At 36.6% G+C, this 15,946-nt stretch overlaps 1 protein-coding gene across 2 annotated transcripts in view; it reads right to left on the reverse strand.

Annotated features, from left to right (window-relative positions):
- LNPEP (leucyl and cystinyl aminopeptidase) overlaps positions 1 to 15,946 on the reverse strand; it is a 96,274-nt gene that overhangs the window by 16,242 nt on the left and 64,086 nt on the right. For both annotated transcript variants that reach the window (XM_040447928.1, XM_040447929.1), the window contains exons 9-13: positions 14,331 to 14,462; positions 12,263 to 12,423; positions 11,938 to 12,026; positions 5,781 to 5,964; positions 4,506 to 4,662 (exon numbers count right to left, since the gene is read on the reverse strand). In XM_040447928.1, the coding sequence (XP_040303862.1) occupies positions 4,506 to 4,662; positions 5,781 to 5,964; positions 11,938 to 12,026; positions 12,263 to 12,423; positions 14,331 to 14,462 (723 nt within the window). The remainder of the gene's footprint in view (positions 1 to 4,505; positions 4,663 to 5,780; positions 5,965 to 11,937; positions 12,027 to 12,262; positions 12,424 to 14,330; positions 14,463 to 15,946) is intronic.

Consider the following 15,946-nt stretch of genomic DNA (forward strand, 5'->3'; position numbering starts at 1 on the left):
GCTACAAACACAGAGTATGCAATACAATGCAAGAACAGTAACACAAAATGATTTTAAAAATAAAAAAGACAGGAAAGATGGCGGCGGCCCTTATACTATGTATTACATTGTGATTTACTGCTTTAATTTTATACTGATATGCCCAGGGAGTTCTTTCTTGGGTCAAGTGAGCTTCTTAAATGTGAAGTGTCAGCTTTTATTGCAAAAGGTTTATCCCAACAATCCCTCATATGTAAAAGAATGACAGACTTGTAAGTGATGAAACAGGAATATGGCTGGGATCAGATGTTAACATCAGATGTGAACAATTTGACACAATTGAAAAGTGCCTCCAGACTCTATGCACCACCATACCACAGCATACATCACTAAATGTGATTCAGAGGTGTGTGTTATGTAGGCATGTGCAGTCTAAATAACAAAATGACCAATATATTTATACAATGCTCTGGTGACAACATAAAAAATTAAATAGACACCAGTATTAATTACAAATACTATCTGAGGATTGGATCCAAGAACTCAGAAATGTCCGCCATTCTAAATCCAACTATAGTGTCAGATTTCATATTTTGAGAGTGTTGATGGCATCAGAATGTCCGAAGAATGGAATAACAATTTCAGAGACAGTTTCTCCCTCTTGATGACCTAAAGCTAACCTGACCTTTAATTAACAGTCAAGTGTACGAGATCTACAGCATTAAAAGGGCCCACAGGCTCACACGTATACACTAAGGCTGCTCTTGCCCTCTAAGCATCAGTCCTCTGGACCCCACCCTGAAGTATGTTCTTCATAAACACACGCCTGCCCAGCAAACTGGAAACTATCATCTAGGATGAAGACGCAGAGTTACTCAAGCATGACAGTAAGAAAATATTCAAAATGTCTAACTTCTTAGATTGAGTTTAGCACCTGTGTTCACAGCATAGAGATAGCTTGAGGTAAGTATCAAGTGCTTTTTGACACTAGGCTCTCAACAGAGTGACTGGAGAGAGGCAGGTGTAAGAATGGCTTCTGCCAACATGAAATTTAACTAGCTGGGCAGCTTCAAGAATATTCTGCTAACTCTTATGGCATGTTCACTACCAAACACTATCCTTTAATAGTAAAACAAAAAACAAAAAAACAAAAAAAAACGAGTGGTATGTAGTTATTTATTGCTACCTATAGTGGGTTGAATAGTGTGCCCTCCCCCGCCCCCAAAATTCAGGTCTGCCTAGAATCTTTGAATGTAAACTTATCTGGGAATAGGTTTTTGCAGATTTAACCAATTTAAGGTAAGGTCATGCTGAATTATGGTAGGCTCTAATCTAATGACTGGTGCCCTTATAAGAACAGGGAAATTTGGACCCGGAAACAAAGGGAGAATGCCATGTAAAGACAGAGGCGGAAATTACAGTGATGCATCTATAAGCTAAAGAGTGCCAAGGATTGCTGGCAACCACCTGAAGCTAGGAGACAGGCATGGAAGAGATTCTCCCTCAGAAGGAACCAATCTGCTCTCCCAACACCTCAATTTTAGCCTTCTAGCTTCCAGAACTGTGGGAGAATATGTTTTTATTGTTTTAAGACGACAGGTTTTACTAATTTATTATGGCAGCCCTAGGAAACTAAAAAAAACTACCCCAAATGGTGTTGATTTGATATGGCACTAATAACCTCAAAAGTAGTTATAAAAACTCAATAAGAGAAAAATCTCTGTATACAATGAAGCACACTGGTGCTGGACCAACTGGATAGCTGTATCAAAAACATGAATCTTTGTGTCTCACTCACAGCATACACGAAAATCAATTCCAGATGGATCATAGATCTAAATGTGTAAGGTAAAATAATAAAGTCTCCAGAAGAGAACAAAGGAGAATATCCTTGGGTTGGCAGATTTCATACACTAAAATTAAGAATTTACGCTAATCAAAAAGCATAATTAAGAGATTGAAAAAGCAAGCCAGAGGGGGAGAAGATACTTGTAAATGTACAAGAGCAACAAAGGACTCATCTCTTGAATATATAAAAAGCTGTACAAATGAATCAGAAAAAGACAGAATATCCAATGAAAAAAAAATCAGAGACTTGGGCATTTAACAAAAGTGTACCTCCAATGGTGATTAAACAAATCAAAAGGAATTCATCTTCACTAGTCATTAGGGAAATACAAACTAAAGCCAAAATTGCAATACCACTATGCTCCCAACCAAATGGCTAAAGGGAGTAAGATTTACCATTAATACGAAGTGTTGGCAAGGATATAGAGCCAGAACAGAACTCAAATTCTCATGCATTGCTGACGGAGCACAAAGTGCTATAATGTCGAACAACGATTTGATAGAACAGTATTAACTAAGAATATGTTATGACTCAGCAATTTCACTTCCAGACACAGCCCATAGAAATGCATACAGATATTCACAACAGATATGTATAAGATTATTCATAGTATTGTGATTCATAATAGCTGCAAACTGCGAACAATGCACATGTCCAGCTATGGTTGCTGAAGTGGCTAACAAATGGCCAATTTCTTTGATATACTAACAAGAGAAAGTCGGTGTTGGAGCTCTAAAGAGATCAATGTTATTTGCATACTTCTTGAAAATTCATACAAATACTATTAAAAAAGTCATTAACATTTTGCATATAAAAGAAATCTCAAATAGTAAGTTGACAACTTTATTTTCAAGGAACTAGATGTAAGTCCGTCATTTTAAACCTTAAACACATGGTCTACAAGTTTTTCAAACTGTTTTAATTTAAAATCTCAATTAAAAAAAATGATAGGAAAGAAACAGCCTTATCTTTCCAACAAAAAGGTATCTTTTGAAAGATGACATTGCTAGAATACAAATTAATTTAAAATACAGCGATATAATACAAATGGTGGGCTTGAGAGTGGAACTAATCTGGGTTTGAAGCTCAGCTTTAAAATTTACTTGGTAAATGACTCGGGAAGTTAAGTAGTCTCCTCATCCGTATAATGGGGGTAGAAATATCTATCTGGCAGGGTGCCTGGGTGGTTCAGTCAGTTAAGCATCCAACTTCAGCTCAGGTCATGATCTCGTGGCTCCTGAGTTCGAGCCCAGCGTCAGGCTCTGTGCTGACCGCTTGGACCCTGGAGCCTGCTTGGGATTCTGTGTCTCCCTCTCTCTCTCTCTGCCCCTCCCCCATTCATGCTGTCTCTCTCAAAAATAAACATTAAAAAATAAAAGAAGTATCTATCTGGCATTGTGTGAAGATTATACAAGGTTATCTACATTAAGCACTAAGCATGGTGTGCAGAATAAAACAAGCACTGAAATGTACCAGTTTCTGGTGTATTTCATTCATTTGCTCAATATTTATTGAGTAACACTATGCGCTGAGTCACATTCTGAAGACTCTGGTTTTTATTAAGGATGGTGATAGATAGCCTTATGATATAGAAGAATGATAAAAATCCTAACAGTTTGAAAAAACCTCAGAAATCATCTAACTTACATATTACAGTTATGGGTAAGGATAGGCATGGCTCTTTTAGGGTCAGATCAGAGACTTGGGAAGAAGGGTACTTTTCAAGCTCCATATGGCCCACCAGCCATGTACTGCCTCCCATCACTGTGATGAGAGAACTCATAACAGGGGACGTGCAGAACAGTAAGAGGCAGAAAGGAGGCTGTTTCTTTTTTAATAATAAAAAAAAGAGAGAGAGAGAGAAAAAGAGAAAGAGACAGAGACAGAGACAGAGAGAGAGATGTAATCTAACCCATTCCTTTGACCAGTAAGAACATCAAAACCCTAAAAGAAATTCTCATTTCTATTCTAATACTTTCTTCCTTTTTCTGAGAGATTCCTTTTGTCTGGGCCCTGGCAAACCTGACTGATTCATAAAGCAAACCTTATTGTCAGAATGTGCTGATTCAGAGAGCAAGATGAAACAAAGAATTCATCTCTCCTTCCCAAGCTTTTAAAGACTCTGTCAACAGTTTAATATTGAAAGTGTCTAAACTAACAACTGTTAAGATCAAGAAACTGGTTTTAAAAAAGTAAAGCAGTCACCACTACCAAGATTCCTTTAGTGCTCTGCAGATAAATCTATCCACCAGCATCATCATCCATAAGACAGTTATCAGTAAGGACTCCTAAAACAGAATAGTCTTCAATACAAACATAACTGTCATTTCATAATGACCACTAGGAAATCAGTGGGGAACACCACATTGCAAAAGGACCCATTTTGAGCATTTATTATATAGAAATAAACTGAGATTTGAAGAGAGTTTTCTTTTCATGTGATCTCATTTTGGCAGCAGTGTCAGAAGGCTGTATTTTGATATTCAAACAATACCATGTCACGCTAAGCCTTTATCAATTCTTCCTGGTAAGCAATGCCATTTTGATTCAAAGTAAAGATTTCACCACTAGTAGAGTGAAGAAAAGGGAACGTGACCGGCTGCCTTTACAGCCTAGAACTGTGAATGACACATTAAACGCAAGCAACAAAGACAAGTTGGCAATAAGGTAGACTCACCACTACTCTTGAGGCCAGATCCATGTGTCCCAGCTTTTCAAGGAGGTTATAGATGAGGCCTGTCTGGAACAGGGCTTCAGTGATGGGGGCGGTATAGGTCTCATTTCCAAGGTAATCAATCAAATCAAAGGCCCTTTGAAGAGACACCTTGCCTAGGCTAAAGGGTAAAAGAACAGAAAAGTCAATATGCTGAGAGAAGCTTATTATGCTGAGAGAAACTTCAGGAATAGATGGTGAGTCTTCAAGAACTAAAATGTAAGCTTAAAGTGGCATTCTGTAAAGTAAGACTAAATATTATTATCTTTGATTAAGTTCATGTGTGTGACCCAAGGTTAAAGATACATTTCATGAGAAAGATAAACAATAGCTCAGGTTTTATGCCCTAAGTTACCTATAAATTGCTACTGAGTCATGCTACTGAGACATAAGTCAGTGTCTTAGATGAGAAAAGATGAAGAGTACTAATTTTATTTAATTAATTAATTAATTTATTTATTTATTTCATATATTTACCAGGTGAGAACAAGTGGCATAAAGAGGATCTGAATCAAAAAGAAAATATTTTGTTATTTGTATGGGAATTTGTCAAACTCGTTAAGTCAAGGTCCACTGTGAATTTATGGTGAGTGCATTTTAAAAATTAACCACATAAGAGAAATCATAACAATGATAGCTGAGATGATCAATAGTTACTTCATTAAAAATGAACCAAAAGAAGGTCAAGAGCAGTCCAAAATAATACTTTTGAATATTCTGTGTGTCTCTAGACCCATTAACCGCCTAAGCTGGTACTCTTATTATTTGGAGGATATCTAACACACACGGTCACGACCACACTTGGTTTTGGGATTCTGTAATGCACAGAGTGGTTGGGAGGCAAGCTGTAACCAAATAAGAAGGCCCCAACTCTCAGAGACATCACTCAAACCAGTGGGTAAGAACTAACCAAGCTGCTTGAAAAGAATTCTCTCATGAAATAAAGCAAAGCCTGAACTCCTAGATCAATATATTCAGCAAACATGTGTCCTGGTTGTTAATATTGTAATCTTAACTGTTACTTAACTGTTCAATATGTTTGTAGCTGATGTTTCTATACAGATTGTAACACCAATGAAGGCAAGGATTGTATTTTATATCTTCCCAATCATCCAAAATGAATTATACCTAACAGGCAATATATGCCAGTTCTTTTGAACTGTTTTTCTAAAGTTTCCCCCCCCCCCCCACAATAACACTTGTTTAAAAATAAACAAACCCAAACCAAGCACACTCTACCCTGCAAGTTCAAAGATGTTGTTGATGAGGTTGGCTCGGTCTTTGTCACTCAGGACATAAGGATTCGTTTTCAACTGTTTGATTAGTGCTTCCCAGTCATCATCTGCATAGTGTACAATATAATAGCCATTCATGTTTGTATTGACTTTGATCCACTGCACTTCTTCTGTAAGATTGATGACACCTAATACAGACCAAAGAATGAGAGAGACAGAGAGAGAGAGAGAGAGAGAGAGAGAGAGAGAGAGAGAGAGAGAGAGAGAAGATAACAGGGGAAGAAAAAGTATTAAATGGACATTTTGTTTGTTTCAAAGTTAATATAGGATGTTTTTACATTTAATTATTTTACTAAGAAACTAAATGTCTGCCTCCCAGTGCAGTTATTTTAATGTTAGCAAAGATCACCATTCATTAACAATTATTTATTTAATGGTGAACTGGACAGATATATCCCTTCTGTCAAAAATCTTACAATTTAATATAGTCAGGCAAGTAGAATATCATATAAATGTTACTGCTAGAAAAAGAAAATATGGTGATATGCACTTTTGGGGCCCCTACCATTACATATATAAATGTTGAGAGAATTCATAGAAATTTATATAGAATGATTTCAATTAATAAGGAGCTATAAAATACAAGATGACAAAAATATATTACTATAAAACCTGACTACAAAATCTATGTAGGAATTTTTAACTAACCAAGTTACTAATCAAGAAATGTCCTTTAAAGTTGGCAACAAGGCTTGGATTTAATATAATAGTTAAGGGTATGCATCTAAGCATCTTAAGATTTACTATTTATTAGAATATAGGTCCATGAACTTACCATTCTGTTTAATGCTAATCCCTCAGTGCCCAGAACACTGCTCTTAGCAGGTACTCAAAAAATACTTGGTGAGTTACTAAATAAGTGAATAAGATAACTATGCCACGGCAAATGTTTTCAAAAGAAATCTACATAGGGTTTGAAAGATGTTTATAAGTTTTCCTCCCAATTTTTTTTTTTTTAATTTTATTTAAAGCCAAATTAGTTAACATGTAGGCTAATAATGGTTTCAGGAGTAGTCCTCTTAAAGTAAAGAGTATGAGGGGTGCCTGGGTGGCTCAGCTGGTTGAGTGTCTGACTCTTGATTTCAGCTTAGGTCATGATCCCAGGGGTTGTAGATTCGAGCCCTACATGAGACTCTGTGCTGAGCTCATAGCCTGCTTAAGATTCTTTCTCTGTCCCTCTGCTCCTCCCCACCACCTGCATGGTCTCTCTCAAATAAATAAATAAAGGAGTACTAATTTTTAAAAATTATATAAGAGGAGTAGAGATAAGGAAAATAATCTACAGTCAGCTAGTCTGCCAGGGATAGCATTGTGGGGTGTATTTCCTGCCAAGACCTTTCCTATACACATCTTAAATGATGTAATATTTCATACAGTGGATAGATGTGCATTTATTTTTGTACTGCTTTTTTACCTAACAGATTTCAACCACAGCCATTTTTCCATTATCTTCATAAGCAATATTCAAATAACTTCATAAAATTCCATTTAAAAAACCTACCACAGTTTAACCAACCTCCTCTTCGGAAATATTTAGGCTGTCTTAAAATTTTTACTGTCAAAACAACTCTCTATGATGGTTTTTGCACATAAAATGCTTTAGAAATACATTTAAACCCTTTGGTACCTGAAGTCTCAGGGTCTATCAACTTCAAAAGCAAGAATTATTAAAATTTATCAAATTCTCTTAATATTTTAGTACTCCAATTCTGCTGAAACTACAAAGGATGTTTATGATGGGAAAGACTTACATTCTGATCATGTCTTAATATGAAATATCAGATAATCAGTCTTGTTCACTAAAAAATTTCCCATATTGCTGGGGCGCCTGGGTGGCGCAGTCGGTTAAGCGTCCGACTTCAGCCAGGTCACGATCTCGCGGTCCCTGAGTTCGAGCCCCGCGTCAGGCTCTGGGCTGATGGCTCGGAGCCTGGAGCCTGTTTCCGATTCTGTGTCTCCCTCTCTCTCTGCCCCTCCCCCGTTCATGCTCTGTCTCTCTCTGTCTCAAAAATAAATAAAAAACGTTGAAAAAAAAATTTCCCATATTGCTGATACAGCAGCAGATGGGAAAGATCGATTACGTTAATAGGATTTATTTCTTTTTGTAGAGCAGAAGGAAGTTCTAAGGAATAATTGTGATGACAAAGTAGCTGCTCCAGGTTGGAGCTATTTTAACAAAATGATGACTAACGAAATTAACTTTATCATTAAGTATGGCAAAAATATTGACATTTTCCAGGTTACAAACACAATTTCCTGTCAAGCTTTTATCAAGAAAGGCCCTTGGGAAGAAGGACTAAAGAGCTCCAAATCTCCCTTTCCCCAAAAATGGAGGCAAGAAATGATAAGTATGGCAATTCTTCCACTGGATGGATGTAGGACAATACTGAAATACAGTGTATTTTGGCTGTAAGCAATTTGCCATGTTATAAACTTAGCCAATTCCAGGCAGTAGAGAGGAGAGGGGCAGCTGGGAGTGTACTTGAAATTGTTACTGTCATCTCGATGACAGAATATAAAGCAGTGCAGCCAACAGCATGGAGAGAAGAGCTATCATTTAAAGAATCAACATACTAGCCTCTTTCAGGTCTTCTGAATGATCCAGAATGAAGGACCTTAAAACCACAGGTATCAAAAAATAATAGCTTTGCACACAAGGGAGGTAACTACATCCTGCAGCTCAAAAGTGGATGAGGCTACCCTCATATGTTTTTAATTCATTATAATCATTAACAGATTAAGAGTTCAATTTTCACAGTCCATTGAGTATTAAAAAAGAGTAACTCCAATCTTATATGGCAGAAGCAGATGAAGTAATTTAGTAGTGATTTTAAAAACCATTTGTCAATGAGTTTTGAAAATCAACTACTGTTTTAAACAGAAACATTGAAGCACAGAAACAAAAAACAAGCTTTTACAACAAAGTTGAAAATTTTCCTGTGTAGCTTGCTCCAGAGGGTTAGCATGATACATGCATTTAAACTGCATCCCCTCTTGTTCAAAAGCATTCCTTTCTCCAATACCCTTTTATTCTCCTTTATTTTACTAGGGGAAACAGGCAAGCTCAAAGGATGGCACATGATAAATACCTTAATTATATGCCCTTCCTTATTTATTTATTTTTTTTCCAAATGCCTTTCATTCAAAGACAATGACATGTCTTTTAGTTTCAGATAAATATTTCTGGCACAGTGATATCATGTTTCAAGTTAGATGTAATATAAAGATTTCCTATAGTTAAAGAGCTTAGGTCTGAGTAAGATATGGATGAGGGAGGGGACAGAGAGGGAAAAGGGGAGAGAGAAAAAGGAAGGGAAGGGAGAGAAAGACACTATTTTAGTGTAATTTCCTCAATATGTGGCCTGAAAAAATGGCCCCTTTCAGACTTTCTTATGCACAACAACTGTTAATCATTGCAAATTCATGTATGTGGGGAAGAGTGACAAAAATCTTGATTAAATATAAATTCCTATATTTGACTGAATGCTATGTACTAAGCCACCAACCTGGCCTTACAACACATGAAAATATACTACAGATTTAACAAACCACCACGTTAACACAATGTACTAAAGTCAAAAAATTAGCCTCTAGAGTCACTGTCTCTGCTACATTTCTTTTGAGAATAGAAAACAATTAAGATGCAATTAAAATAAGAGTGCTTCTCTCTTGAGCATTAAGAACCAAGAAGACTCAACTGTCCTCAGGGTCAACACAATTTTTTGGGAGGACAGAACATTTTCAGTGTGGGCACTCAGAACTGGAACTGCCAGGAATTAAAACAGCAGCAGCAAGGGAAGTAACAGTTGAGAAGAGAAAGTAACAGACACTGCTTTCATCATCTATTGGCTCAGTTCCAGCTCCAGATTAAACCAATTATATTATAGTACATTTTGTATATTCCCCTTTAGCAAGAATATTTCCAAATGAAGGGAAAAGAAGATATCATTTCATCAGGCTCCAAATGTTCTTTTCCTAAAACTTTTTACAGTGAGATTTGATATTGAGTGACTTAATTACAAACTAAAATCTATTCATTCAAAAAAATTTTGTGTGCCTACAGGGTGCTAAAGTCACAAAAGTGATTCATATAGCCATGATCTCTGCCTTTCTGGAGCTTCCTGGAGCAAGCAATGGGCACATTGAGACCTGAAGGATGAATAGCAATAAATCGAGGAGGTGGAAAGGCAAGAGTGTTCTTCCAGTCAAGAAAACAGCATCCGCAAAGGCCCAGAGACAAGAGGCAGTATAGCACGTTTGACTTGCCGAAACCACTTTTGGACAGCGGAAGCACGGAGTGCCAGGTACAGGCTTAGGGAGAAAAGGCTATAGCATGAAAACATGAGCTAGGCTTTGGGGTGTGAATCTCAAAAAGAGTTTAAGAAACACACACAAACTGAGCTAAAAATTATGGGCACATAAAAGCAGATTTCTCATTGTCCTATTATTTCTAATACTACCAAAAAACTTATATACTACTGGGAGGTTTGAAAATTTTCCTTATAGGTCCAAAAATGGAGATGGGATTATTTGTTGTCTCTTAAGTCAGGGTCTATCCTTCCAAGGCCACTTGGAAGTTTTGTTTTCATCAAAGAAGGCTGCCCTTCCTTACACCTCTGGCTGTGATATTAATCAAAGATACAACATTATGAAATGTTCTTAGCATTTCAAATAATGAGACTGTTTTAACACTCCACTCTAGTGAAACTGCAATTCAACTGGCACGCACCTGTATTTCAACTGGCATTACAAATGATTACCACATACCTGAAGGGCAATTTAGAAATGTGTACTAAATCACAAAAGATAACAGTCTTCATTTCTGAGAAGCATTCTTATGAAGAAGTTCATACTATAACAAAACATTTAAGACCCTAAATTTCTACTGAGACATTTTTTTTAAGAGACAAATGGTGACTCAAGTGTCTAGCAGTAAAGATGAAGTCAAATATTATATGTGTTAAGTTTTTTGTTTTAAAAAAAGGCAAGATATAAAAATCACTTATACACAATGGTATCAACTAAGTAAAAAATATTTTAAAAATGACTCAAAAGAAGTAATCATGATAATAGTTGTGGCAAGGTGATTTGTTCTCCATTTTCTAGATTTCATGTAATATGGATAATACTGTGTGTGAGGATTTTTTTTTTCAATAATAACATTAATAACAAAATGCCGGACATTATTCTAGGTACTTCACATAAATTAACCCCATCCTCACGATAACACTATAAGTACGATCACTGTTCCACTCAGTAGCTGAGGGAATGAGGCTCAGGGAGTCACATGACCACCTACAATCATACCAGTGCACCAGATAACCTGGCTCCAAAGTATAGCCCGTTAACTACTAGGCTACACTCCTCCCTCAAAAACAGAGGCTTGACCACCAGACACAAATTCAAACAAGAAATTTTCCCTTTCCATAAATCTAGAGTATCACTAATGGTTCCTGCCCAAGGTCTTCCTATTGTTTCAGGACATGGATTAAGAGGATACATGGTGTGGCATTCATAGTGGTATTTAACAAATGGTCAGACACTATATTTCAATTGTTTTTTATAGGCTCCTTGTGGGTCAACATATATCATCTTTACATTTTCCTATCTGCTTCCTTACAAACATAATTTCTTACCCATTTTCTTACTACCAAAAATGTATATTATGTTCACAGGACATTTTGTAATGCTTACTTACTATAAATCTGGATCATGATCAACCTTTATTATGCGCAAGAATCATCTACGATGCTTGTGGAATGCAGTTGCCCAAGCTCACCCCTAGAGAGTGAACAGCAGAGCATATACCTCAAGAGACTGCTCTACCTGTACTACTTCTTTGTAACAACAAATATTTATCTAGGATATAAAAACACAGTGCAACTTTTTGTACTTTATTTCACATGAATAAGAATGACTGACTTGATACGTGAGACATGGAATGAGTGTCACTTTAGTCACATCTTGTATAGATGACTCATAAAACCAGTTCAAAGAGTATGCACTTTGCAAAGTAAAATCTCCTTCTGCTGCTTGGTCAGATTTCTAAAAAATATATTGTTTTCAATTTCTTCTCAGAAAAGAGTTAATTATAGTCAAACCTGATTTCTTGTCCAGTAAAAATACCAATGGATATTTTGAGTAATTTCTTCCCTCAGTGACATAGGATAGTGGAATATGCCAGAGATAGCTGTAAAAAGAAAATATTGGAAGATTACTCTTTCCAGTATTTCAGTCAGTGCTCAGTCATTTACACATAATTTGTTGGGTCTTCCCCCCCCCCCTTTTTTGGCAGGAAGGAGAATTTTTCAAGCTATTTCCAGAAAAAGATAATCTTAGGTTTCTTAAGAGAGATTGTGATTACAAAATACTTTAACCCAAGGATACAAAAGAGATAGGTAACAGGAAGAAAAAGCAGGAACACACCTTGCATCTGAAGGCTGAATTTCAGGCTTCACATTTAAAAAGTATCTTTCTTGTTGTACATGAAGCTCCTTTCCTTTTCTTTGGACAGTCACTAAAGGAAATCCTTTTTGCAGGGTCCAGGTTTTCATCATTTTCTTTACATCCAGTGTTTTGTTTGTGACCTATATGTATATATATACATATATATATATATATATGTATGTATATATATATATATATATATAAGAATTATTTTTGCTTAAAAACAAAACCTTTCCCTCTCTGCCTACCACATTCTATGAAGACTACATGTAATGTTAACATAAAAACAGAAGCATGAATATGGAGTTAAATTTTTGTAAATGTTGACATTTACCTTTGGAAGAACTAATTCTGTGCGAGTGCCAGAAAGCAGCAGTAGAATAAGATATAAACACGTCAGCTGCCTCAACTTTAAGTTTCTCCAGAGAACAGTGGTTAACTGTTTTGACAGTCACAGACCCTTTCTCCAAGAAATTACATCAACTTATCTGCAAAAATCTAGAATCCAGTGTCAGGTTCATAGACCCTCTAAAGCCCACAATTCCCTAAAGACATCTGGTATCAATGATTAAGAAGACATTGTAGAAAAACTATCTCTTTAAAGCAGGTGAGGTAACCTTATCATTCAAATCATTCTCCTAGACTACATATGGATGTAAATTGCAAGCAACTAAAATCATTAAGTACTTTGTTTGGTAACAGTACCACTCTACTATGGCAGCCTTAACCTCAGTCTCCATATGCCCATTTATTTAAAGCAGAAAAGGATGGATCAAATATTGCAAACTCATTGCAATATTAATATGACATTTCTCATGGCTCTAATCTATTCATTTCTGGATAAGGGACTGGGAAGAAAACAAGCTTTCCCAAAAGCAAGGCACCTTTGGGTCTTCAAAACAGAACAGAAATGAAGAGGCCAGTCCATATGATGTGGAGGCTGACAAACCTGAGGATAATGTTAAGAACGAGGTTGGGATAGGAAAACACTATGGATGCAGAAGCTGAAGTCAGTCAGAAAGGAAGAAATATATTCTAAATGTCAGGAGATAATATGGGTATAAAGTAAATAATGTGGCTTTCAACTGAAATGTTACCATACGATAAGAGAAAAAAACAACACTGATTTGGAAGCAACTCTTAAGTGTCAAGGACTAATCCACCTTTTCAAAGAGAGAAGGAAAGGTGTATCTTCTGAGCACCAGAGTTAGTGGCTAGAAAACACAAGGTTTGAGATAAGACAAGGAAGGAGAAAGGGTATATGGAAAAGATTTAGAGTAGGAGTTCTTAATTTTAGAGCCCCTAAAACTTTGAAACTTTGTGTGATATTGTGAATATGTGGTTTTACTGGGGAATATGTCCAGAATTTTTATCACGGTTTCAAATATGTCTGTGATCTTCCAAAACATTAAGAACCATTGATCTGGATCAGGGAAACAACAAACCTAAACGCTTGTAAGGACTATGCCGTCGGCATACATGCACCATGGAGGATGGGTTCACGCACTGCTCTAAAGCCTAACTGGCACCTAATTACACTGCTTGTTAGAACATTTGCAGGCACAACAAAATCCAAACAGCAAAACGATCCAAGGGCAATATTCAGCTCACAGCAGCCAGCTTGTGATAGATTCTCTACAAAGATGGGCTTCTAGGAAAGAGTATGGCCAAAACGAGAGGAGGATTTATAGGGCAGAGTGTAGGAAAAACATCATGAATGGGAGGAAAATGCAAAAGCCTGAGAAAAGGAAAATAGATTTTTGAAAAAAATCAAATAATGAATATAGTAATATATATTAATTCAGAAAAGACAACTTTCCTACTAAATAGGAATAGAGACTAAGGTATAGAACAAACATGGTTATACAAGGCTACACACAATAATTTCAAGACTAGTATTTCCGTTTCTTGACCTTTAATTCTGTGTTCCATCCGCCTCTGTCTTAAATATCCTTGGTACTATAGCTTATTTATATACTTGATAAGAATATAAGTAGAAGAACTCTTCTCTTTCTTAAGAACTAAATAAAATATCCGGGTCACTTACCTCATTAAAACTATCCCACAGATCATCACTTTTAATGGATGCATAGCTATGACTATGCAGGTAAAAGACAACAGCATTTTGGAATACATCCTCACTAAGATAAGTTTTCAGCATCAACAAGAGAGAGGCTCCCTGTTTAATTAACAAAAAAAAAATAGTGAGAAGGAGGTGGAAAATAATGGACTACAATCGGTTTATAGAATTGACAATCTAAAATTCAAAATACAATCATGCTAAGTATAAACTTGCACTATAGAAACTAGTTATAATACACTGTTATTTAGTGTCATATAATCTGATGTAAACTATGTTCAAATTGTCTTTAAAATTATTTTAAAGGATTTGACAAAAGAATAATGGAGCAGATTCCCATGTGTACTAATTCTACTATGAGCCATTTTTATGTGGTTTATCAGTTACTGTTTCAGTGTTATGTTAAAAAGCTAAGTGTTTGTGAATATATCTTTAATAGAAAAACATGCCAAATTTTCTATTGAATCCCTATCCCTGTCCCCAATGCTTAAAGTACCAGTTGAAGGGAATTAAAAGCAAAAATGAATTACTGGGACCTTATGAAGATAAAAAGCTTCTGCACAGCAAAGGAAACAACCAACAAAACTAAAAGGCAACCAACGGAATGGGAAAAGATCTTTGCAAATGACATATCGGACAAAGGGCTAGTATCCAAAATCTATAAAGAGCTCACCAAACTCCACACCTGAAAAACAAATAACCCAGTGAAGAAATGGGCAGAAAACATGAATAGACACTTCTCTAAAGAAGACATCCGGATGGCCAACAGGCACATGAAAAGATGCTCAATGTCCCTCCTTATCAGGGAAATACAAATCAAAACCACACTGAGATATCACCTCACGCCAGTCAGAGTGGCCAAAATGAACAAATCTGGAGACTATAGATGCTGGAGAGGATGTGGAGAAATGGGAACCCTCTTGCACTGTTGGTGGGAATGCAAACTGGTGCAGCCACTCTGGAAAACAGTGTGGAGGTTCCTCAGAAAATTAAAAATAGACCTACCCTATGACCCAGCAATAGCACTGCTAGGAATTTACCCAAGGGATACAGGAGTACTGATGCATAGGGGCACTTGTACCCCAATGTTTATAGCAGCACTCTCAACAATAGCCAAATTATGGAAAGAGCCTAAATGTCCATCAACTGATGAATGGATAAAGAAATTGTGGTTTATATACACAATGGAGTACTACGTGGCAATGAGAAAGAATGAAATATGGCCCTTTGTAGCAACGTGGATGGAACTGGAGAGTGTGATGCTAAGTGAAATAAGCCATACAGAGAAAGACAGATACCATATGTTTTCACTCTTACGTGGATCCTGAGAAACTTAACAGGAACCCATGGGGGAGGGGAAGGAAAAAAAAAAAGCGGTTAGAGTGGGAGAGAGCCAAAGCATAAGAGACTCTTAAAAACTGAGAACAAACTGAGGGTTGATGGGGGTGGGAGGGAGGGGAGGGTGGGTGATGGGTATTGAGGAGGGCACCTTTTGGGATGAGCACTGGGTGTTGTATGGAAACAAATTTGACAATAAACTTCACATATTGAAAAAAAAAGGTACCAGTTGAATTCATGGGTTC

This window comes from Herpailurus yagouaroundi, unplaced genomic scaffold (assembly GCF_014898765.1).
Source record: "Herpailurus yagouaroundi ecotype Mexico unplaced genomic scaffold, PumYag 29, whole genome shotgun sequence".
Taxonomy (NCBI): domain Eukaryota; kingdom Metazoa; phylum Chordata; class Mammalia; order Carnivora; family Felidae; genus Herpailurus; species Herpailurus yagouaroundi.